Here is a 25,339-nt window from a genome sequence, read left to right as displayed (position 1 = left end):
CTATGACTTTTGGTGGCTGGAGTCTTTCTCTGGCCTCCCTCAGTCACTGCCTGCCATAGCGGTCCTGGATGGCAAGGAGTTCGGCCCCGGTGATTTTGTATTTATATTTATTAAGGATCCCCATTAGCTGAGCAGCTACTCTTCTTGGGGTCCAGCAACATTTTTTAAAATGTATTTTTATTTCACCTTTATTTCACCAGGTAGGCTAGTTGAGAACAAGTTCTCATTTGCAACTGCGACCTGGCCAAGATAAAGCATAGCAGTGTGAACAGACAACACAGAGTTACGGCATTGATATACAATTTAAAATATTACATGACATTTCATCTCATAACTCTTTACCCAATAGACTTGTTCCCTCATGGCCAATACGCCACTATCACATATTTACAATACAACATCCATGTGTACGTGTGTGTAGAGTGCATGTCTTTTCATGTGTGTGTGTATGTGTGTGTGTGTGTCTCTCCTCACAGTCCTTGCTTTTCCATAAACGTGTATTTTTATCTGTTTTTTAAATCTGATTCTACTCCTCGCACCAATTACTTGATGTGGAATAGAGTTCCATGTAGTCATGGCTCCATTGTAGTACCGTACGCCTCCCATAGTCTGTTCTGGACTTGGGGACTGTGAAGAGACCTCTGGTAGCATGTCTTCTGGGGAATGTATGGGTGTCTGAGCTGTCTGAGCTGTGTGCCAGTAGTTAAACAGACACTTCGGTACATTCAGCATGTCAACACTTCTTACGAAAACAAGTAGTGTTGAAGTCAATCTCTCCTCCACTTTAATTAAGCAATGAGAGATTTACCTGCATATTATTCATGTTAGCTCACCGTGTACATTTAAGGGCCAGCCATGCTGCCTTGTTCTGAGCCAATTGACACACCTGTCACACCTGAGCAGTAGTCCAGGTGTGACAAAACTAGAGTTATTAGTAAGGACTGAAAAAAGTAAGTGGCCTGTACTGGGTCGTACGCACTACCCTCTGTAGCGTCTTGAGGTCGAATGCTGAGCAGTTGCCATACCAAGCGGTGATGTAGCCAGTCAAGATGCTCTCAGTGGTGCAGCTGTATATCTTTTTGAGGATCTGAAGGCTCATGCCGAATCTTTTCAGCATCCTGAGGGTGAAGAGGTCGTTGTTCGGGTCCCCTTCACGACTGAGCTGGTGTGTATAGACCATGGTACATGTATGTCCTTGGTGACGCGGACACTGAGGAACTTGAAGGTCTCGACCCGCAGAGCAGGCATAGTCAACTTCTTATTCCACTTAGTTCGACTACGCTGAGACTTCATGAACATCTGTAGGCTACTGCTCAAATTAGCCTGACTGTAGGCCTGTTGGCCAATGAGCCTGAACCTGCCCTGTGTTCCTCGTCTGTTAACCTTCATTTTTATATATACACATATACACACACACACAGTCATTTTCTGGCACCCGCCATGAGAACAGGATGATTTATTATGTACCATCTTGAGTTTCTATCCCAAAAAGGCTTTCTGTTGCATAATGAGAATTCATTCAGATAGAACTCTAAAAGAGCTCGTGACATTATTGAACAAGTAGGAAAAGCCATAGAAAACTGTCATTGCGATGTTGTTATACCATCTACCAAGTTCACCACTTACTTACAAAACACTGGACCTAGCACCTTTTCAACAGGAGAACAATGTTTTGTCATTGACTACACTTCGATGCAACAACTAGAACTTCTAGCACCTATATATCGAGGGAAGAGTTCATTGAGAGCTGCACATGTTTTATTTTATGTCCTGCTTTGTATGTACTGTATAGTGAGTTTCCAAGGGTATCTAAGGCTTAGAAAAAGAGAGCTCACGTTCCTCCCAGACCACGTCATCCAGCTCCACGTGCCTTTTGGTCACTGGACAGGGCTCCAAGAAAACGGTTCGAGCCAACGCGACTCATGTTTTTCACAAGAGCACCACTCTCTGCGTGAACGTCTCGCACGATACCAGGGTAAACGTCCTGATCACACTCCGCCGCAAAACTACTTTCCGGTCAATGTTTCACTTAGGTTTTCAACGGGCTGGAAGGCGTTGTGAGATGTGTTGGATTTTCCATCTTGGTCCGACTCTCCCTTTTTTTCAACCAGTCTGTGGGCTGAAACAGCTGCAGTGATGTGGAAAGGAACCTAAGCAACTGAGTATCCTCTTAAGTTCTCTCTCCTGGACCGTCGGTGACAATCTGGAAACACAGGAAATTCTAAAAGTAGCGCACATTCGGAATATGTAACGTTAACATAGTCTAGTGACACATAATGTAGTGATAATATGTTGGTATAACAAATGTGAGATTTGACATAAAATGACCCACAAGGATTACCTGGTGTATCTTCATTGCCCCACGGATTGTCTCCAGGTGGGAGGTTCCCCATGCTCTCTCTCTCTTTCTCTTCCTCTGATATATATAAGACTTTGTAGCCTAACTGATCTTTTGACAGTTCCTCAAATACAGTTCTTCCATATGGGAGGTCCTTGCCTCGTGCCACAATTCCATCTGATTTTCGTTACACAGCTGCACGGACCCCATCAGCTGGGACTTTTCCATGTCCGGCTTTTAGGAGATTCCATGTGACTCTCTGGAAGCCCATTTCAAAGGGAAGGGTGGAGAGATAGCAGACCTATCCTGACCTGCACTCACAAAGTGTACAGCAGTAGCCAATGGGCAGAGCTCAAGGAAGTAGGCCAGTGTTTTTGAGAGATGGGCCCAGATAGCAGAGGGGTCATGGCCCATAGACGAGCTCAGTGACCAAAGTGAAACTGTATAATTTGTGGTATATCCAACACAGGTGTGGAGGGTCACCTGCTTGTGGGAATCACCAAAGTGAACTGCCTGGATTTCACTGGTGTATTTACACAGGTAAAGGAAGATGGCGCCGGAAGAAATGGCAGCCGTTTTACAGGCGCCGAACCAATTCTGATATTATGTGTTGGTTTTCCGCGTTGTTTATAACTTATTTTGTACATATTGTTTCTGCCACCGTATTTTACGGAAAAAAAATAACTTCTGGATATCAGGACAGCGATCACTCACCCTGGATTAGACTAAGATTCTTTCTTCAACTACCAGGACACACAGGGTGTACTTCAGATACCCGACAAGGCCAACATCCCCGTCATTGGCAGGAGAAAGAGACGCCTGTATAGAGGACACAGGGCGGGGTGCCGTGTAAGGATCCGCCGACAGCGAGTGTGAAATCTGCCTATACCATCAATATTACTTGCCAACGTACAATCATTGGACAATAAATTAGACGAGGTACGATCACGAGTATCCTACCAACGGGAAATGAAAAACTGTAATATCTTGTTTCACGGAATCGTGGCTAAATGACGACATGAATAACATTCAGCTGGCGGGATATATACGCTGCACTGTTTGCTTATAGATAGAACAGCACACTCCAGTAAGACTATGGGAGGGGGGGGGGGTCTGTGTATATTTGTAAACAACAGCTGGTGCACGAAATAGAATATAGAGTAGAGAATCTCATGATAAGCTGCAGACTACACTATCTGCCAAGAGAGTTTTCATCTATATTTCTTGTAGCTGTTTATTTACCACCACAGATGGATGATGGCACCAAGACCGCACTCAGTCAGCTGTATAAAGAAATAAGCAAACAGGAAAATGCCCACCCAGAGGCGGCACTCCTAGTGGCCGGGGACTTTAAGGCGAGAAAACTGAAATCAGTCTTACCTCATTTCTATCAGCATGTTAAATGTGCAACCAGAGGAGAAAGAAAAACTCTAGACCACCTTTACACCACACAGAGATGCATACAAAGCTCTCCCTCGCCCCCCATTTGGCAAATCTGACCATAATTCCATCCTCCTGATTACAAGAAAAAAATAAAGCAGGAAGCACCAGTGACTAGATCAATAAAGAAGTGGTCAGATGAAGCAGATGCTAAACTACAGGACTGTTTTGATAGCACAGACTGGAATATGTTCCGGAATTCCTCTGATGGCATTGAGGAGTACACCACAGTCACTGGCTTCATCAATAAGTGCATTGATGACATCGTCCCCACAGTGTCTGTCATACATACCCCAACCAGAAACAGGCAACATCTGCACTGAGCTAAAGGGTAGAGCTGCTGCGTTCAAGCAGAGGGACTCTAATCCGGACGCTTATAAGAAATCCCGCTACTCCCTCAGACGAATCATCAAACAGGCAAAGAAGCCAATACAGGACTAAGATTTATTGTACCTCATCGGCTCCGACGCTCGTCAGATGTGGCAGCGCCTGCAAACCATGACAGACTACAAAGGGAAGAACAGCCGTGAGATGCCCAGTGACATGAGCCTACCAGACGAGCTAAATCAGTTATATGCTCGCTTCGAGGCAAGCAACAATGAGGCATGCATGAGAGCATCAGCTGTTCTGGACAACTGTGTGATCACTCTCTCCGTAGCCAACGTGTGTAAGACCTTTAAACGGGTCAAAATTCACAAGGCCGCTGGGCCAGACGGATTACAAGGACGGGTGCTCTGGGCATGTGTTGACCAACTGGCAGGTGTCTTCACCGACATTTTCAACATGTCCCTGATTGAGTCTGTACTACCAACATGTTTCAAGCAGACCACCATAGTCCCTGTGCCCAAGAATACTAAGGTAACCTGCCTAAATGAATACAGACCCATAGCACTCACGACCGTAGCCATGAAGTGCTTTGAAAGGCTGGTCATGGCTCACATTAACACCATTATTCCAGAAACCATAGACTCACTCACATTTGCATAACGCTCAAACAGATCCACAGATGATGCAATCTCTATTGCACTCCACACTGCCCTTCCCCACGTGGACAAAAGGAACACCTACGCGAGAATGCTAATCATTGACTACAGCTCAGCCTTCAACACCATAGTGCCCTCAAAGCTCATCAATAAGCTAAGGACCCTGGGACTACACACCTCCCTCTGCAACTGGATCCTGGACTTCCTGACAGGCTGCCCCCAGGTGGTGAGGGTAGGTAACAACACATCTGCCACGCTGATCCTCAACACTGGAGCCCCTCAGGGGTGCGTGCTCAGTCCCGTCCTGTACTTCCTGTTCACCCACGACTGCATGGCCAGGCACAACTCCAACACCATCATTAAGTTTGCAGATGACACAACAGTTGTAGGCCTGATCACTGACAACTATGAGACAGCGGATAGGGAGGAGGTCAGAGACCTGGCCGGGTGGTGCCAGAATAACAACCTATCCCTCAACGTAATCAAGACAAAGGAGAGGATTGTGGACTACAGGAAAAGGAGGACCGGGCACGCCCCCATTCTCTTTTTTTGTGTGTGTGTGAATTTGACCCCTTTTTCTCCTCAATTTCGTGGTATCCAATTGTTTTTAGTAGCTACTATCTTGTCTCATCGCTACAACTCCCGTACGGGCTCGGGAGAGACGAAAGTTGAAAGTCACGCGTCCTCCGATACACAACCCAACCAAGCCGCACTGCTTCTTAACACAGCGCCATCCAACCCGGAAGCCAGCCACAGCAATGTGTCGGAGGAAACACTGTGCGCCTGGCAACTTTGGTTAGCGCGCACTGCGCCCGGCACGCCACAGGAGTCGCTGGTGCGCGATGAGACAAGGATTTCCCTACCGGCCAAACCCTCCCTAACCCGGACAACGCTAGGCCAATTGTGCGTCGCCCCACGGACCTCCCGGTCACGGCCGGTTACGACAGAGCCTGGCAGTGCTAATTCTGTTTCACTGATTTTTCCTGGAGTATTGCTTTCATTTGTCCTCATTGCTTTTGCTGAAAATCAACATTTTCTGTTTGCTGCATTGGCCAGGCCATACTTTCTCAGGATGTTGCCACTGAGCATTTTTGAAGCCACTTGTTTTCCTTGGCACTGGTCAATTTGTTGATACTTTTGCCTTAACTCTGCAATGATGGCATTTGAAACAAAATCCTTCTCAGGTTCTTTGGAGTTTCCTTCCATTTGCTGTTTTGTCTTTGTGGAATCTTGTCTTACCAGTTTCTTCATCAGTCGATCGTACCTTTTTTTTGAATTTCTCAGCTTTTCGCAAAGCATTATCAAGTTTGACATTTGACATGTAAAGATCTTTGTATGTTTTTGAGAGACTTCTTCCAACATTTTTCCTTCCAGCAAGTATTCGACTACTCATTTATGTTGCAGACAATGAGGAAGGAGTATCAGGGCACGCATCAGGGGCAGGTATGTTGGCCTCATGTTCTGGCTGCAGGTCATCTGGTGACTGAGGGGGTGTGTTACCTGATAGGTAGGTCTACATTGCAACTGTTCTCTTTAAAGTCGGTCTTCTTTTCCATTGGTTGCATTTCCATTGCCTTCTCTTGTTTCTTAGTTCTGCTTTGTAAGCTCAGAGATAGATTTCACTTCTCCCTTCTCTCTTTATTTCCAGTATTTCTCCCTGTCTTTTGCAGATGTTCCTGGTATCGTATAGGATCATTTTTTATTTTGTTTCTATATGTCTGTAATTGCTAAAATATACTTAAGTATCAAAAGTAAAGTATAAATAATTTCAAATTCCTTATATATTAAGCAAACCAGATGACACCATTTTCGAGTTTAAAAAAAATGTATGGTTAGCCAGGGTTACATAATTTACAAACAAAGCTTGTGTTTAGTGAGTCATCTTGATCAGAGGCAGTGGAGATGACCAGCCATGTGATACACTGTCACAATATGTTTCCATGGTAACTAAATTAACATTCTCTTCAAAAAACTTTATTAATGAGGAATTTGTCCTCAGTTGTGGAAATGGCACCACATATTTGGTTTAAAAACAATATAAAGAGCATACTCACAATACATATTGATATAGATTTAATGTAATCTTCCTCTAGTAGATAACATTAATTAATTACACATTATATAATGTTTTCTCATAGGAAAATATAGTAGAAGCGCAAAAGTCTGGGTCAGGGAGAAGGGCAAAACAGTGAACTTGAGGTATAAAATGCATCTGAAATACTTGATAAAGAGTTGTGAAAGAAGAAGTATGGGGTGATTGTAGTGTGAACTTAACAAATAAAGAATAACAATTATAATCATTTAAATAAAATCACTGCGAGGACATAGAAGTGCCCGTAGTTGCAGAATCACCATTAAATGACCAACATTGTTGATGAAAGTTAATTTACTATGAATTTCATAGCTTGTGCTAAAAGGCCAACACTGCCACACACAATATGGCGCCATAAACTCGCGCTTTTGCCCTGCTTCACAAGGAAACGGGACTCAGGGAAACAATATTTGCACTCTACAGTTCCGCATTGTGGTTAGCATGCAGTCATTCACAGCCAATACGAGATCGATCGACTAGAGCAGAGGAACACATGTTTTGTCTATTTGAAAAGTTAGCTGTCATAAACACAAATGACTACTATACCGTTTAGCTCAGTTGAAGTGATGATTAGGTTGTGAGTTAGTGATGGAGAACATTGACGAGACACCGTTTCGGATCACCCGTACCGTCCAAGCTCTGGGCTCCGCACTACGGGGAGAGCCTGAAAATGTTCCCGATGCCGGTCAGGGTAGCAGTGACAGAATCTCGAGTGAGCCGGAGAAGCTTTGGTTTAAAGAAAGCAGCGCTAAGAATCTCCAAAACAGGGATTTCTTGTCACCCACTACGGTGCTGAATACGCTTTATGCAGACGGACAGGTCGGTGTGCTAAATAGCTAGCTTCTTAATATTATTATTTAATTCAATTCATTTGAACCCCATTATATTTTTCCTTTGAATTATTTGCAGTTGGATACACTGGTTATAACGCATGGGTTGACAGACAGACACACGCACAGTTGACAGCACACGCTTTTCTTTTTGACAGGTTGAAGAGTCTTGAGAGATAGGTCGGGGTAAAATAATTAGCCTCCACATCTTCAACATCCACTTGATGATTGTGAACAAAATGGAATTAATACGTTTTCATATTTGAGACCGTTGACATTGTCCTCGTCGACATAACATTTAAACCCTGCGGCAAAAATTATTAACCCCTGACTGGACAAATCTAATGTGGGTCACTCACAGCAAAATGTGGCACCGTGTTTTTACATGGGGTCTATCATCTCGCGAGACGATGTTTGCATGGCATCGCCAAGACTTTGCGAGGTCACAGCCACAAAATAATAAATCCCGCCTATTTGTACAATTTATCTTTCTTAAAGTGTGATTTCCAACCTAACCTTAACCACACTGCTAATGTTATGCCTAACTTTAAATTAAGACCAAAAAACGAAGTGTTTGTCTTCATACACTTTATGATAGAACGTTTTGGCTTTGTGACTGTGGTAACTAATGGAAACCCGTTGCTGACGCATGCCAAATCTGGATTGGTATTTAATGTATCAGAAAACCACATCATATGTTATAGCAATCTGTCAGTCGATGACGTGAACTCAACCATTGGTTGATGCATGCAAAGTCTGAGCAGAGGACCGTGACCAAAGTAGTTGCATGGTTGCATTCCCTGCTCAGACGTTGCATGCGTGCCACGTCATCGAATGTGCCGTCGGGCACCAGATTGCTATATCATATGATGTGGTTCGCTGATACATAAATGACCTATCCAGGCATTGTAAAATCTGGCATATGCCAGCAACGTCTGAGCAGGAGAACACAAACAGACACATGTAGTAGGCAAATTAGGTATATCCCACTGAAGGCAGAAGGCTACTACTACTGCAATATTGTTTTTGCCTGAATTTGAGAGGAACTGTCTGCTATCCATGGACAGTATGTAAGTGTGATGTGTTTGTGTCTAGGTTCCCCCAGCAGTGATGGGTAGAGTGCTGTCCCTGAAAGGGTGTGGGGTTCTCCCTGTGGCTGGTGGGGAGGTCATGGGAGAGGGGCTGAGGGTGCGGGTTGACCGGATTGCCGCGTTTCAGAAGGTCCTGAGTGGAGTGTCGGCGTACCTGAAGCCTCCTAGCCAGAGACAGGGGGGTGTGGTGCTCAACTGCCCGGCCCTTCACCCCAAACCCAATTTACCCTCCCCGGACACACTCACGCTGGGGCAACTACGCACCGTGCTGCTGACTGACCACTTAGGGGCGCTACTGAGGAGACAGGGGTGAGTTAGGACATGGCTTGATAACTCATCTGGCATTATGTCACTGTCCAGTACATTGTATGTATCCGTGTTGTGTATGTTCATTGCGGTATGTGCCATCTTGGTTAAATATGTGTTATACTGAGTTTTAGAGGGTTTTGCATTATCACCATATCATATATCAGTGTTGGTAACGTCCCTGTTTTTCTCAGGTTTACTGTGTCCTGCTGCCCTGTGCTGCCTGAAGATAGCAACATCATCGTCTTCCTCCGAATACTTGGCGTCGATTGGCCCTCAGTGCCGGTCAGCTGGACCAATGACGAGAGGGAGGAGAAGATGTTGGAGGCTTTACAGAATTCCCCGTACAAAGAAAGAGAGGAGACAGATGGAGGAAGGCGAGAGACTGAAGAAAAGAAGATGGAGGGAGAGAAGGAGTGGGGGACGCTCAGGGTGAACTTGAAGAGGGTGTTTCAGGAGGAGCAGCTGCCAGGGTATGACCCCAGCCTGGGTACCTGTACAGGTGAGACATGAAGGATCTTTGACCTAGGTTAGGACCTGGGGATTGGTTGTAAACGTGTTAACCTGTGATTAACACATTCATTGGCAAAGACAGAAGGTTTGGGTCAAATTGGTCAATACAATGGAATTATCTCATATGGAAGTAAGTCTATAACATTGAGCCTTTAGATGTGAAACTTACTGTAATGTAGCCGAGGGAAATAAAGCCTCCATAGCTTAACAGTCCATTATAGATTTGACTTAAGGACTGTCTGTAACATAATTCATGTGATTTTTGTCCTCAGTGCAACGAGACAGTGTGTCTCATCTGGCCCAACTGGACAGGGCTACTGCAGACTGCACAGTGAGTCAAGCTTTCTTTTCCCCAACGCTTTAAACATCAAGCTTTACCAGTGTACTACTATAGTAATACTATATCTATGGCCGTGTACTACTATAGTAATACTATATCTATGGCCGTGTACTACTATAGTAATACTATATCTATGGCCATGTACTACTATAGTAATACTATATCTATGGCCGTGTACTACTATAGTAATACTATATCTATGGCCGTGTACTACTATAGTAATACTATATCTATGTGTACTACTATAGTAATACTATATCTATGGCCGTGTACTATACTACTATAGTAATACTATATCTATGGCCGTGTACTACTATAGTAATACTATATCTATGGCCGTGTACTACTATAGTAATAGTATATCTATGGCCGTGTACTACTATAGTAATACTATATCTATGGCCGTGTACTACTATAGTAATAGTATATCTATGGCCGTGTACTACTATAGTAATAGTATATCTATGGCCGTGTACTACTATAGTAATAGTATATCTATGGCCGTGTACTACTATAGTAATAGTATATCTATGGCCGTGTACTACTATAGTAATAGTATATCTATGGCCGTGTACTACTATAGTAATAGTATATCTATGGCCGTGTACTACTATAGTAATAGTATATCTATGGCCGTGTACTACTATAGTAATACTATATCTATGGCCTATGGACTACTATAATAAATACTATATCTATGGCCGTGTACTACTATAGTAATAGTATATCTATAGTAATAGTATATCTATGGCCGTGTACTACTATAGTAATACTATATCTATGGCCGTGTACTATTATATTAATACAATATCTATGGCCGTGTACTACTATAGTAATACTATATCTATGGCCGTGTACTACTATAGTAATACTATATCTATGGCCATGTACTACTATAGTAATACTATATCTATGGCCATGGACTACTATAGTAATACTATATCTATGGCTGTGTACTACTATAGTAATAGTATATCTATGGCCGTGTACTACTATAGTAATACTATATCTATGGCCGTGGACTACTATAACATCTCATGTTAGGTTTTCACATCTCTTATTGACCTAGGTATCCACAGCAACCGTGGTACATGTCACTTCCTGTCAGGATGAGTTCCGCCAGCAGCAGATAGCGATGCTCTGGAGAGCCAGCGGTGCAACAGTGACACAGGTTTGTTTGACACAACGACACATTAACTACCACATCATGGGGATCTGTACTTAATTGTGAAGGACGGGCTCGTGGCAAAGTCTGGAGGGGAATCAATGGAATGGTATGAAATACATCAAACACATGGTTTCTATGTGTTTGATGCAAATCCATTTGTTCCGTTCCAGCCATTTTTATAAGCCGTCTTCCCCTCAGCAGCCTCCACTGTTCACCATACTAACCAATAGATGTGCACGCAGGGGTGAAAGTACAGAGTACCGGCAAAATAAATAGTGTCGAAACAGCTTACCGGTAAAATATGAGACTATCACAATAATTAAAACAAAGATGGAAAGAAAACTAGGCTATTTCACAATCATTTATCATTACGGCCTGTCAGCCGCATGAGAAAGGAGCGAATGGTCTTGAAAACGGGTGGTATATACGCTTCAAAATGCAGTGTGGTTGGAAATGAACACAAACATTTTGCCACGGCAGAGTTGACTGGCTGCCGAGACTGAGAACCGCTCGGACAACAGTGGACACATCAATCAATTCAGGCTGTGAATTGTGTCCCTAATGACAATCACAGAATGACATTATACTTTTTGGTGTTTTTAGAGACGTCCCTTTCCATTCACCAAATGGCGGGTGCACAGCGCACTGTTTTTGATGCTGGAATTAAGCCGGACGAATGTGCGCCGGTAGCCTACTTTTTAAAGTGAATTGTTTGACAATCGGAAGAAAAGGTAAGACATTTTCACAGCTAAATGACATGTCGTTACTGTTACTCCCATGCAAGCACGTGTATGCATAGGATGTCCTGTACTGGGAAGAAATGAAATCGACTTTCTCCACTGGGTGCACCAATACATTTGTTTTGATGACTGATCCAAGTACCAAGTGCTTACTCTTGAGGATCAGCCGATGCCTACCAAGTTTCTATCACTCTAAATTTCAAGCTTCTGCTTCCAACCCTGGGAATCTGTTCTCCACCTTCTCCTCCCTCCTTAATCCTCCACTTCCCTCCCTCTCTGTGGTCGACTTTGAAAAGAAGGTTGACGACATCCGCTCCTCATTCACTCAGCCTACTGAGCCCACTGGCCCCACAGAACTACCTGACGCCTTGACCTCTTTCTCCCTTCTCTCTTCCTGCCACGAGTGATGTCCGGCCACCCGACAACCTGCCCACTTGACCCCATTCCCTCGTCCCTTCTCTAGACCATCCCTGGAGACCTTCTCCCATTCCTCACTTCCTTCATGAACTCATCCCTGACCGTTTCCCCATCTGACTTTAAGATGGCCAGAGTCAAGAAGCCAACACTCGACTCCTCTGACATCAAAAACAACAGACCGGTAATCCCTTCTTTCTTTTCCTTCCAAAACACTTGATTGTTCTGTCTCTGACCAACTCTCTTGTTGTCTCTCTCAGAACGATCTTCTTGACCCTTAACGAGTCATTTTTCAAGGTCGCTCGCTCAACTGAGACCGCTCTCCTCTGTGTCTGCTCTGCCAAAGCTGACTCTCTCTCCTCTGTTCTTATCCTCCTAGATCGATCCGTTGCCTTCGACACCGTGGATCCTCCTTCCCACCCTCTCAGGGTTGGCCGTCTCAGACTCTGCACACTCCTGGATTGCATTGCTACGCAGATGACACTCATATACTCCCCCCTTCTGACACCCAGGTGGCGAAACGCATCTCAGCTTGGATGTCGGCCCACCACCTCAAGCTCAACTTCGACAGAACGTGTTTGACAACTTCAAGGTGTTCCCCTCCCAGAGTGTAAAGAACCTTGGTGTGACCCTGGATAACTCCCTGTCGTTCTCTGCAAACATCAAAGCAGTGACTCGCTCCTGCAGGTTCATGCTCTACAACATCCGTAGAGTACGACCTTTCCTCACACAGGCAGGTCCTAATCCAGGCATTTGACATCACCCGTCAAGACAGCAACTCTGTTGGCTGGGCTCCCCGCTTGTGCCATCAAACCAGAGTATATGGGCGGAGCTGGAGCGGAGCATGCCCAATTTGACTGGAGCGAGATTCTCAAAGGCTGGAGCGTCGGCCTTCTCGCCCGCTCCAATTTCCATCCAGTAGCGCTCACTTCACGAGCTCAGGGCATGCCCGGCCCAGCATGCATCTGTAGTCTACTCGTGTGCTGCTATAACCCCTTAATGTCATGTAGTTCGCTAAATATTTCCATAAAGAAACTGATAAAACACACAGGTGCAAAGTCAAAGGTGACTTATAAAGGACGAGGACCAAGAGAAAGAGAGGTAGTGCGGTGGTGTAGTGTCCACAACTAAATAATCATTGTGGAATCTGAAAAGACACGTATATTGAAAGCATGATGGTGTACTTACTACGTGCACGTGCTAAAAGAAAGGAACGAGCTGGGTAGATAACTAAGTGTGTCATTGTAGCAAAGTATTTCTAAACTAAAAATCAGATGAAACGTTTAGCAAATGTTTTGTTCTATTATCTATACATTAGGCCATAATTGATGTTGGGCCCGTGAGGCCTGGCATATTCTCACGTTCAAGGAGCTTTCCATTTTGTTTGGGTTATTTTGCCTAAAAAGCTTTAGGCCTACTTATAGAAAAAGGAATACAAAAACAACTCTGCATCTCTGCTCAGCCAGGCAAGAATGGCCAAAAGGGTGTTTAGCATCCCCAGTGGCTCTACAAGTATGGAGAGGATATTCTCTGCTGCTCTCCGGCTCTCCAGGCACCATCACATAAGCCTGAAACCACAGACTGGCCAAACTCGTGTTCCTAAAAATGTATTCTAAAAATGAATTCAAATGCACTAACAAGTCATTTTTCATTTAATTTGTATTTAATTTGAAGTAAATAACAGCCGATATGCTCAATATATAGACTACAATGATTTAACACAACAAAATGTTGATTAAAATGGTGAGCGCTTTATGTCCCTACCAGCCTATTGTCACACTCGCAAATGCTTCACTGTGTATTTATTTGTAGGCAAAAGCCTTGAAGTAATAGAGCCTAAATAATTCCTTCTTAGGCTCCCTGTCTGGCTCCTGACCTATTTAGAGTGCTGTTTAGTAATCCTATTTGAAATTATGTGCACTTCTTACATTCAGCTTTTCATGTTTCGAACCCATGCAAATGATCCAGAATGGTGCAGCCCGGCCGGTGTTCAGCCTTCCTAAGGTCTCCCATGTCACCCCGCTCCTCCGCACACTCCACTGGCTTTCAGTGGAAGCTCGCATCATCTTCAAGACCCTGGTGCTTGTCTATGGAGCAGCAAGAGGAACGGCCCCTCCCTTACCTTCAGGATATTCTCAAAACTCTACACCCCCAACTGGAGCACTCCGTTCTGCCACCTCTGGTCTCTTGGCCCTCCCACTCCTACGGGACGGCAGCTCCCACTCAGCCCAGTCAATGATCTTCTCTGTCCTGGCACCCCAATGGTGGAACAAGCTTCCCCCTAAAGTAAAGGGGAAAACGTCTGAAACCCGGCCTCTTTGAAGAGTACCTTTTTAAAGCTAAAATATGTAACTTATTGGGCGACCCGAGCAAATTCACATAGAAATGTGTGTTGTAGATCTGTCATTCTCATTGAAAGCAAGTCTAAGAAGCAGTAGATCTGCTTTATGTGCGCTATTTTTATGCTGCCAGTTCTTAAGTTTAGTTTTTGTGTCTTTTACTTTCGGTTTTGTACACTAGCTTCAAACAATATTTTGCGTTATATAAATAGATTTCACAGCGTTTTAGATGTTACAATGGTTCTCTACACTATAGTTCATTGTTTTGTCACATGAACTAAAATTAGGCGAACTATTGGAATTTTAGCAACCAGGAAATGAGTGCGTGATTTCTGCATAATGCAGCTTTAAGTAACTCAAGGCGCCCCTCCAAAATGAAAGAAAAAGGCACTGGTTCTAATAGCACGGACTTTGCTGATTTTAAACACTTTGTTGTGGGAAAAATGTACTTAAAACGATTGTGATGGGTTGTTGTCTCACCTTGCCATCTTAAGATATGCACTAATTGTAAGTTGCGCCGGATAAGAGCGTCTGCTAAATGACTCAAGTGTAAAACTGTTGACAATATTGCTTTATGCATCCACAAAACAGTCTCTCAACCGGCTGCAACCAGATACATTATGAGGGAACCAGTTTTCCCTCTATCTGTTTCTCAGAGGCATCTAGTTTGTGGACCAGTGAAGACTCCTGGAAGTCACCTCAGTGCGGCCCAGTATCTCCAGTAAGAACTACATCTAGTTTTATCCATTTGATTTCTCTTTAGTCCCCAGCAACTAAGTATATCACTGTTCTCCACCGTCTGCATGGAGGTAGTCGTTTCACATCTCAAATGTAGTCTCTTCAGATCTCCTCGAGCCTCTGTATGTGCGTCTGTCTCATCGGGTCTTTGTTCGCCCCTGTCCTATAGACTGAGAAGAGTGCAGATGAAGGAGGCCTCAGAGATGAAGTACGGAGAACAAGTCGAAGGTGAGTGTGCTCAATTTGTCTGAAGTGCACTTTGTAACGCGTGTGTACTTTTTAATGTGTATGAGACGCACTGATTTGTATGATTAGGCAGTGGTGAAAAGTACTTAAGTAAAAATACTTTAGTGTGCTACTTAAGTAGTTTTGGGGGGTATCTGTACTTTACTATTTATATTTTTGAGAACTTTTACTTCACTGTATTCCTAAAGAAAATAATGTACTTTTTACTCCATACATTTTCCCTGACACCCAAAAGCACTTGTTACATTTTGACAGGAAAACGGTCCAATTCACCTAAGAGAACATCCCTGGTCACCCCTACTGCCTCTGATCTGGCGGACTCACTAAACATAAATGCTTTGTTTGTAAATGAATGTCTGAGTGTTGGAGTGGGGCTCCTGACTATCCGTAAATAAATAATAAAACAAGAAAATGGTGCCGTCTGATTTGCATAATATAATATAAGAAATTTTACTTTTGATACTTATGTTTATTTAGCAAATCCATTTACTTTTGATACTTAAGTATATTTTTAAACAAATATGTCTAGACTTTTACTCAAGTACTATTTTACTGGGTCATTTTCTATTAGGGTATCTTTACTTTTACTCAAGTAGAGCATTTGAGTACTTTTTCCACGACTGATTAGGGTATGTGATTTCTTTCCTTAATAATCCAAATCATTTTCCAGGCCAGACTTGGGATGACATCATCAAGGTCATGACCTCAGCCACTGTGAGGTTTGAGCTGCTCTCAACGGTCCATATGAGCCCGGTGAGTCTTAGCTGTGCCACTAGAGATTCTGGGTTCGAGTCCAGGCTCTGTTGCAGCCGGGCGTGACCGGGAGACCCATGGGGTGGCGCACAATTGTCCGGGTTCGGGTCGGGCTTGGCCGACAGGGATGTCCTTGTCCCATTGTGCACTAGTGACACCTGTGGCGTGCCGGGCTTTGTGCATGCTGACACGTTCGCCATGTCTACGGTGTTTCCTCCGACACATTGGTGCGGCTAGCTTCCGGGTTAAGTGGGCATTGTGTGTGTGTGTGTGTGTGTGTGTGTGTGTGTGTGTGTGTGTGTGTGTGTGTGTGTGTGTGTGTGTGTGTGTGTGTGTGTGTGTGTGTGTGTGTGTGTGTGTGTGTGTGTGTGTGTGTGTGTGTGTGTGTGTGTGTGTGTGTGTGTGTGTGTGTGTGTGTGTGCAGTTGTACACACCCATAATCATGTGTGTGTGTGTGTGAACTGGTAGCGTGCTGGCCTACCTTGCTCTCCAGGGGGCTTGTGCCTGGCTGGTGTTGTGTTGAGTCAGAGCTGACTGTCAGACTGACAACTGTTTTAACACACAGGTCACCCTGGACGTGCAGAGGGAAGGCAGTGTGTCCACCAAAGGTCCCAGAGGCGGAGTCTTTGTCATGTACAACTGTGCTCGGCTCCACACCCTCTTTGACAGTTACGAGCGAGGCATGGAGAAGGGTGAGACACGCAAGGCAACACGATGATGATATGGTCATTTAGTAGACGTGACTGACTGGCTTATCCGCAGTGACTCACGGTACTGTATATTCAGGCCTACCACTGTATTCTAGTCCAACCACAATCTAACACCTCCACACCCAACGGAACCACACAGTTGTACACTACCAATATAAAATAATATCAAATCAATCCAAGTTGTATTAGTCATATGCGCCGAATACAACAGCTGTAGTAGACCTTATAGTGAAATGCTTACTTACAGGCTCTAACCAACAATGCAGTTACAAAAAATACAGATACGAATAAGAGATAAAAAAATTAACAAGTAATTAAAGAGCAGCAGTAAAAAATAACAATATATTCAGTGGGGTGCCGGTACAGAGTCAATATGCGGTGTCACCGGTGCGTTGAGGTAGTATGTACATGTAGGTAGAGTTAATAAAAGTGACTATGCATAGATGACAACGGAGTGTGTCAGTGGTGTTGAGGGAGAGGGGGGGGGTAGCCATTTGACTAGATGTTCAGAAGTCTTATGGCTTGGGGATAGAAGCTGTTTAGAAGCCTTTTGGACCTAAACTTGGCGCTCTGGTACTGCTTGCCGTGCGGTAGCAGAGGGAACAGTCTATGACTAGGGTGGCTGGAGTCTTTGACAATTTCTAGGGCCTTCCTCTGACACCACCTGGTATAGAGGTCCTGGATGGCAGGAAGCTTGGCCCCAGTGATGTATTGGGCTGTTCACACTACCCTCTGTAGTGCCTTGTGGTCAGAGGCTGAGCAGTTGCAATACCAGGCATTGACGCAACCAGTCAGGATGCTCTCGATGGTGCAGCTGTAGAACCTTTTGAGGATCTGAGGACCCATGCCAAATATTTTCAGTCTCCTGGTGTGCTCAGTCCTCTTTTTCCTGTAGTCCACAATCATCTCCTTTGTCTTGATCACGTTGAGGGAGAGGTTGTTGTCCTGGCACCACACAGCCAGGTCTCTGACCTCCCAATAGGCTGCCTTGTTGTTGTCAGTGATCAGGCCTACCACTGTTGTGTCGTTGGCAAATTTAATGAGGGTGTTTGAGTCGTGCCTGGCCGTGCCGTCATGAGTGAACAGGGAATACATGAGGGGCTGAGCACACACTCCTGAGGGGCCCCTGTGTTGAGGATTAGCATTGCGCATGTGTTGTTACCTACCCTTTCCACCTGGGGGCGGCTCGTCAGGAAGTCCAGGATCCAGTTGCAGAGGGAGGTGTTTAGTCCCAGGGTCCTTAGCTTAGTGATGAGCTTTGAGGGCACTGTGGTGTTGAACGCTGAGCTGTTGTCAATGAATAGCATTCTCACATAGGTGTTATTTTTGTCCAAGTGGGAAAGGGCAGTTTGGAGTGCAATCGAGATTGCATCATCTGTAGATCTATTGCGGCTGTATGTTAATTGGAGTGGGTCTAGGGTTTCTGGGATGATGGTGTTGATGTGAGCCATGACCAGCCTTTCAAAGCACTTAATGGCTACAGACGTAAGTGCTACGGATTGGTAGTCATTTAGGCAGGTTACCTTAGTATTCTTGGGCACAGCCACTATGGTGGTCTGCTTGAAACATGTTGGTATTAGACTTGGACAGGGAGAGGTTGAAAATGTCAGTGAAGATACTTGCTAGTTGGTCAGCACATGCTCGCAGTACACATCCTGGTAATCTGTCTGGCCCTGCGGCCTTGTGAATGTTGACCTGTCTAAAGGTCTTACATCGGCTGCGGAGTGGGTGATGACACAGTCTTCCGGTACAGCTGGTGCTCTCATGCATGTTTCAGTGTTATTTGCCTCTAAGCGAGCATAGAAGTAGTTCAGCTTGTCCGGTAGGCTTGTGTCACTGGTGAGCTCTCGGCTGTGCTTCCCTTTTGTAGTCTGTAATGGTTTGCAGGCCCTGCCACATCCGACGAGCGTCGGAACCGATGTAGTACGACTCGATCTTAGTCCTGTATTGACGCTTTGCCTGTTTGATAGTTCGTCGGAGGGCATAGAGGGATTTCTTATAACCTCCCGGGTTAGAGTCCCGCTCCTTGAAAGCGGCAACTCTAGCCTTTAACTCAGTGTGGATGCTGCCTGTAATCCATGGTTTCTGGTTGGGGTATGTACGTACGGTCACTGTGGGGACGACGTCATCAGTGCACTTATTGATGAAGCCAGTGGCAGATATGCTGTACTCCTCAATGCCATTGGAGGAATCCCGGAACATATTCCAGTCTGTGCTATCAAAACAGTCCTGTAGCTCAGCATCTGCTTCATCTGACCACTTTTTTATTGATCTAGTCACTGGTGCTTCCTGCTTTAGTTTTTGTTTGTAAGCAGGAATCAGGAGGATGGAATTATGGTCAGATTTGCCAAATGGAGGGCGAGGGACAGCTTTGAATGTATCTCTGTGTATGGAGTATAGGTGGTACAGAGTTCTTTTCCGTCTGGTTGCACATTTAACATGCTGATAGAAATTTGGTAAAACTGATTTAAGTTCCTCTGCATTAAAGTCCCTGGTTACTAGGAGCGCTGGGTGAACGTTTTCTTTTTGCTTATGGTGGAATACAGCTCATTCAATGCTGTCTTTAGTGCCAGTCTCTGACTGTGGTGGTATGTAAAACAGCTACAAAGAATATATATGAAAACTCTCTCGGTAGGTAATGTGGCCTACAGCTTATCATGAGAAACTCTACCTCAGGCGAGCAATAGCTTGAGACTTCCTTAGATATCGTGCACCAGCTGTTTTTTTACAAAAAGTACATAGACCGCCGCTGTTCTATCCTGCCGGTACATCGTATAACCAGCCAGCTGTACATACTATTTAGCAGAAGCTTTTATCCAAAGCGACTTAGTCATATGTGCATATATTTTGTGTGTTCGTGGCCCCAGCGGGAATCGAATCCACGACCCGTGACGTTGCAAACGCCATGCTCTACCGACTGAGCCACACAGGACCACAAACTACCATGTTGTATATGAGTACTAGTCCACACCAAGCAATACAAACATGTACAACCTTGATTGTACTATGTGTTTATTGTCACGGTGGATGTTCAGTTCCCATGTATTTGCCTCCCACAGGACTTTACCCTGAAATCCCAGAGGGCTCCCAGTTGGACTTCTCAGCTCTAAAAGAAGAGGTAGGCCCACAGTAGGTGTGCTGATCAAGGATCAGTTTGACCTGGGACCTCCCGAGGGGTGCAGTGGTCTAAGGCACTGCATCTCAGTGCTAGCTGTGCCACTAGAGGTTCTGGGTTCGAGTCCAGGTTCTGTCGCAGCCGGCCGCACCCGGGAGACCCATGGGGTGGCGTACAATTGTTAGAGTCGGGTTTGGCCGGTAGGGATGTCCTTGTCCCATTGTGCACTAGAGACTCCTGTGGCGGGCCGGGCGTAGTGCACGCTGACACGGTTGCTAGGTGCATGGTGTTTCCTCCGACACATTGGTGCGGCTGGCTTCCGGGTTAAGTGGGCATTGTGTCAAGAAACAGTGCGGCTTGGTTGGGTTGTGTTTCGGAGGACGCATGGCTCCCAACCGTCGCCTCTCCCAAGTCTGTACGGGAGTAGTAGCGATGAGACAAGATGGTAACTACCAATTGGATACCATGAAATTGGAGGTAAAAAAATAGATATTTTCAGTTTGACCTTTTTAGGTCATAACTAGATGGACTAGATGGAGGATACCTGATCCTGATAGGATACCTGATCCTGGATCACACTTCTACTCCGAGACACTTTGTGAATATCTGTGTTTCATTTCTACTTAGGTCCTCTAGAGACTGTGTCTCTCTTTCTGTTTCACAGGGGGAGTGGCTTCTTCTGTTCAATTACCTCATTCCATTCTCTGAGCTTCTCGACCAATCAGGACAGGCGTTGGAGTGTGATGGAGGGGCCAGAGTCAACCTGAAGACTGAACAGGTGAGGTTTTAAAAGGATATATTTGTAGTGTATTGAAATATCAGTTGATGGCAAAAATGAAAACACGAAGCAGACCAAACTCTTTGGCCCTTTAAAAACCTGCAGTATGTAAAATATTGTTTGCTGTAACTTGGAAAATAAATAAATGTGACTCTGGATGACAACATAACGATGTTTGTTTCCAACATTAGCGCCGTTTTCCTGAAGAAGTTTGGTCCGCTTCATGTTTAGTTTCCTTGCTACGATACTAACGAGTATCGCGATACTGGTATCGTCCCGGTCCTAGTTGATATAGGTGAATGAATGCTCATTCAATGTATGTTTAATGCGTGTGCAATGTGTCTCCCAGATCTGCAAGTTCCTGGTGTCTCTCAGTAAGGATTTTAGCTCCTATTACAACAGAGTCCACGTCCTTGGGGTGAGTAACCAGCCATTTTACCTCTGTCTGTCTGGTAGTTAAATTAGGTTAGTTAGTGGACAGTACACTGTTAGAGCATGTGTCTCGCAGTATGTAGAACTAAATAAATGTTTGCATGTGTGATGCCCCCTATTGTTTGACACACAGAGATCCACAGAGATCCATGAGTTTATAGCCTCGGGTCATCCATACCAGGCCTGAAAACATGGCGTACTGGCAGACCGCACAGCTGACTTGGATTTAAACGGACTAAAGTTCATAGTATAGTCCATAACGTTTAACCTCAATCTGTCTCTCTCTCTCTCTCTCTGTCCCCCTCTCTTCCCTTCTCTAAAGGAGCCGTTGCCTCACCTCTTCAATCAGATGTTCTGTCGGCTGCAGTTGTTGAGAGCACTGAGAGAGCTCTACCATCGCGCGTTGGATACTCTTCACCTTCCTCCCATCCGGCAGCTATAGCCACAAATACCCCAACTGTAGCCCCGAATATAGCCCCAACTGTAGCCCTGAATATAGCCCCAACATACCCCAACTGTAGCCCCGAATATAGCCCCAACATGCCCCAACAAATGCCCCCAAAATACCCCAACTGTAGCCCCAACATGCCCCAACAAATGCCCCCAAATACTCCAACTATATAAGGCCTAATAACTGGCGTAAATTATCACTAGCCTATCCCCTACATGAAATACACATATAAATGTCACTTTTACTACTGTACTGTAGCTATTAGGCTTTTACCCCCCCCCCCCCCCCCCCAATTAAAACCCTGTGAAGTCCTCTTATGTATATGTGACATACACCTGGTATTACACCCAGTCTATTTACTGTTGATGAAAGAAACTGTCGAGATAATTTGCACCCCTGTGTGAAGCCTTGGTCTCCCCAGACGTATCACCAGTCTCTGATGCACCACAGATGCAGCCTCTACCAGAGACCCTCACTGCCTTTGAAATGATGAACATCTGCCTGTCTTCGGTCTTCCCTTCTACAATACCATAGACACTATTCCGCTAACAGACACTGCCCTAGAGCCATAGATACAGTATTTACACACACTGTATGTACAGTGAGCACTGCCCCCGTCCTCATCACTAGATATTGCGCCTGGCCACAATGAGCCATTTACTGTCCCCTTCTCCCTTCCCCTCCTACTTGAATAATACAAAGATATATATATTTCATTGGAACTGGCTGTGTCAGTATTATATATATATATTGTGGTAAACCGTGGGGTGTGAAATTGCTCGGTCTTCCTTCTCTCTCTTAACCGGTGTCCATCTCTCACCCGCGGTGTGTCACCATGCTCCTTTTGGGGCGGCAGGGTAGCCTAGTGGTTAGAGCGTTGGACTAGTAACCGGAACGTTGCGAGTTCAAACCCCCGAGCTGACAAGGTACAAATCTGTTATTCTGCCCCTGAACAGGCAGTTAACCCACTGTTCCTAGGCCGTCATTGAAAATAAGAATTTGTTCTTAACTGACTTGCCTGGTTAAATAAAGGTAAAATTAATTTGAAAAATTATCCGTTAATTTACCAGGTAAGTTGACTGAGAACACGTTCTCATTTGCAGCAACCACCTGGGGAATAGTTACGGGGATGAATGAGCCAATTGTAAACTGGGGATTATTAGGTGACCGTGATAGTTGGAGGGCCAGGTTGGAAATTTAGCCAGGACACCGGGGTTAACACCCCTACTCTTACAATAAGTGCCATGGGATCTTTAATGACCTCAGAGAGTCAGGACCCCCGTTTAACATCCAATCCGAAAGACTGCACCCTACACAGGGCAGTGTCACTGCCCTGGGGCATTGGGATATTTTGTTTTTAGACCAGAGGAAAGAGTGCCTCCTACTGGCCCTCCAACACCACTTCCAGCAGCATCTGGTCTCCCATCCAGGAACTGACCAGGACCAACCCTGCTTAGCTTCAGAAGCAAGCCAGCAGTGGTATGCAGGGTGGTATGCTGCTGGTATTTGGCCTCCACGGCTGGTTGGCACTTTCCTCTAATCACCTCCACTTAGAGCTGTCCGTGTCGGGGTGCCCAGCTCCCGTATTCCCAGCAGAGGGAGCCAACGTCGACTCACGTACCTCCCCTCTATTACCATCCCCCGGGGCAGACCTCCTGGGATACCACAATGTATATATGGAATGATACATGTGACATAGACTAACCCACCACCACCACAGTACTTCTGTTGTGCCAAAGTATTATACAGTACTGTCCCAGATCCCCGTTCTCCATTGTCGCTCTGTGCCATATCTTGGACTGTTGTTATTGTGTACGTTTTTTGTGTTTTTATGGTGACCCGAGCTTTACACGGACTCTCACTCTCTCCCACAATGTTGTCAACTGTGCATTGGGCCAATATATTTTCCACCTAGATCAATAAATGAGTGTTGACCTCGGTGACCCCGCTGCCGTGTGTGTTAAGATGCGTGTTGTGTGTGTGTGTGTGTGTGTGTGTGTGTGTGTGTGTGTGTGTGTGTGTGTGTGTGTGTGTGTGTGTGTGTGTGTGTGTGTGTGTGTGTGTGTGTGTGTGTGTGTGTGTGTGTGTGTGTGTGTGTGTGTGTGTGTGTGTACCACGTTGCAGCACCGTGTGCAGCTATTTGTTCATGTTAAGTGTGATGAGTTACGGGGCAAGTCTATATAGATGGTTGCGTAACGCCTGGGGATTACGGAAATAATTGGTTATGAGTATAATTAATTTTGTAGGCCATATCAGATCACTTCCCCCATCTTAGCGCTTATATAAAAAGATATGTGGATGCTCAAGTTCACGCAAGGCAATTAAAATGGACGCCGGGGCCACGCAATTAGAAACGTATCCACATTGACGGCTATAGAGAGTAATTGGTGGTTCAGCCCCTCTCTTCGTCATTAGCTGGTCCTGCCACATCATGCTCTATGCTCTCTGTTTGTCAAATTGAGTGATTTTTTCCCCTCCGCTGGTGTCCTTTTGACCCCCCCCATAATGAGACGGGAACAGCTGGCCTTGGAGCTCTCCTCGGGCTGCAGCTGTTTGCTCTCCTCCCAACACAGCCACCACGGGTCCAATTCATTAGGGCACACCGTAGCAATGTAAGAACGAGTCCTGATTGGGACAAGGTTTTCTGACGTCAGACCAAAGCTCTTGAGGCAGGCAGGGTTTTCCAGGGTGTGACACCAAGTTCAGTGTTACACGACCTTTGTGTGGGGAATCGGCTGTTTCTGACATCTGTTCATCCATTTAGCAGGGGAATATACGTCCCCGTCCCCCATAGTTGATTAACCATGCTCTTTCATATCTGTGAGTTAGCACATACACAGATTTCCATCCGACTGTCTACGAGTTCTGGTCCAACATGACGCAATGCTACAACTTCAGCTTTTTTTCTCTTCTGGGAAAGGCCTGGTTATTCCAGTTTGAAAATGATTTGTGTGTGTGTGTGTGTGTGTGTGTGTGTGTGTGTGTGTGTGTGTGTGTGTGTGTGTGTGTGTGTGTGTGTGTGTGTGTGTGCAGAAGTGTGTGCGTGTGTACCCATTCCCCACTGCCAATGAGTTAAAAGAGTCTGGACTAGAAGTCTGACGAGACCAGGCAGGGGTGGTGCAGTACACGAACATTGCCACAGGGTGGAGCTCTACTGACAGATATTTTAGCCACCTGACAGTCCACCGGCCTTGCTTTGCATCTCCTCCTATCAAAGCGTTCCAATTCTCCTACCCTGCCTGCTTGTCAATCACTCCCCTCGGGCCTCGGTTGGCCAGAGACAATAGACGGAGGAGAGAGAGAAAAAGAGACGTGAACATGAAAGCAGTTCAGAAACGGAGGGATGGATACAGAAAGGGAAAGGAGAGCACACAGTCATCGCTATGAGCAAATCTGCTGTCTTAAAGGAGGGCGAAAACGGAGGGATGGATACAGAAAGGGAAAGGAGAGCACACAGTCATCGCTATGAGCAAATCTGCTGTCTTAAAGGAGGGCGAAAACGGAGGGATGGATACAGAAAGG

General features: G+C 45.3%; 1 protein-coding gene across 2 annotated transcripts; it reads left to right on the top strand.

The window, feature by feature from the left end:
• The first annotated feature begins 7,050 nt into the window (after window positions 1-7,050).
• dalrd3 (DALR anticodon binding domain containing 3) lies at window positions 7,051-23,760 on the top strand. 2 transcript variants are annotated; one of them, XR_006838167.1, is made up of 14 exons: window positions 7,051-7,672; window positions 8,779-9,083; window positions 9,275-9,582; window positions 9,866-9,924; window positions 11,003-11,104; window positions 15,251-15,315; window positions 15,502-15,560; window positions 16,249-16,331; window positions 16,897-17,023; window positions 20,101-20,159; window positions 20,821-20,934; window positions 21,284-21,352; window positions 21,689-21,872; window positions 21,907-23,760. XR_006838167.1 is itself a non-coding variant. In XM_046343421.1 (13 exons), the coding sequence occupies exons 1-13, from the start codon at window positions 7,442-7,444 to the stop codon at window positions 21,806-21,808; spliced, it is 1,701 nt and encodes a 566-aa protein (XP_046199377.1). In that variant the 5' UTR covers window positions 7,051-7,441; the 3' UTR covers window positions 21,809-23,760. The 2 variants fall into 2 exon arrangements, 1 of the variants encoding a protein (XP_046199377.1); XM_046343421.1 differs by having other exon boundaries at window positions 21,689-23,760.
• Window positions 23,761-25,339: the final 1,579 nt, after the last annotated feature.

Source organism: Oncorhynchus gorbuscha, linkage group LG03, assembly GCF_021184085.1.
Source record: "Oncorhynchus gorbuscha isolate QuinsamMale2020 ecotype Even-year linkage group LG03, OgorEven_v1.0, whole genome shotgun sequence".
In the NCBI taxonomy this organism is placed as follows: Eukaryota; Metazoa; Chordata; class Actinopteri; order Salmoniformes; family Salmonidae; genus Oncorhynchus; species Oncorhynchus gorbuscha.
The sequence above is the reverse complement of the archived record's forward strand: the minus strand, read 5'-3'. Positions and strand labels throughout refer to the sequence as shown.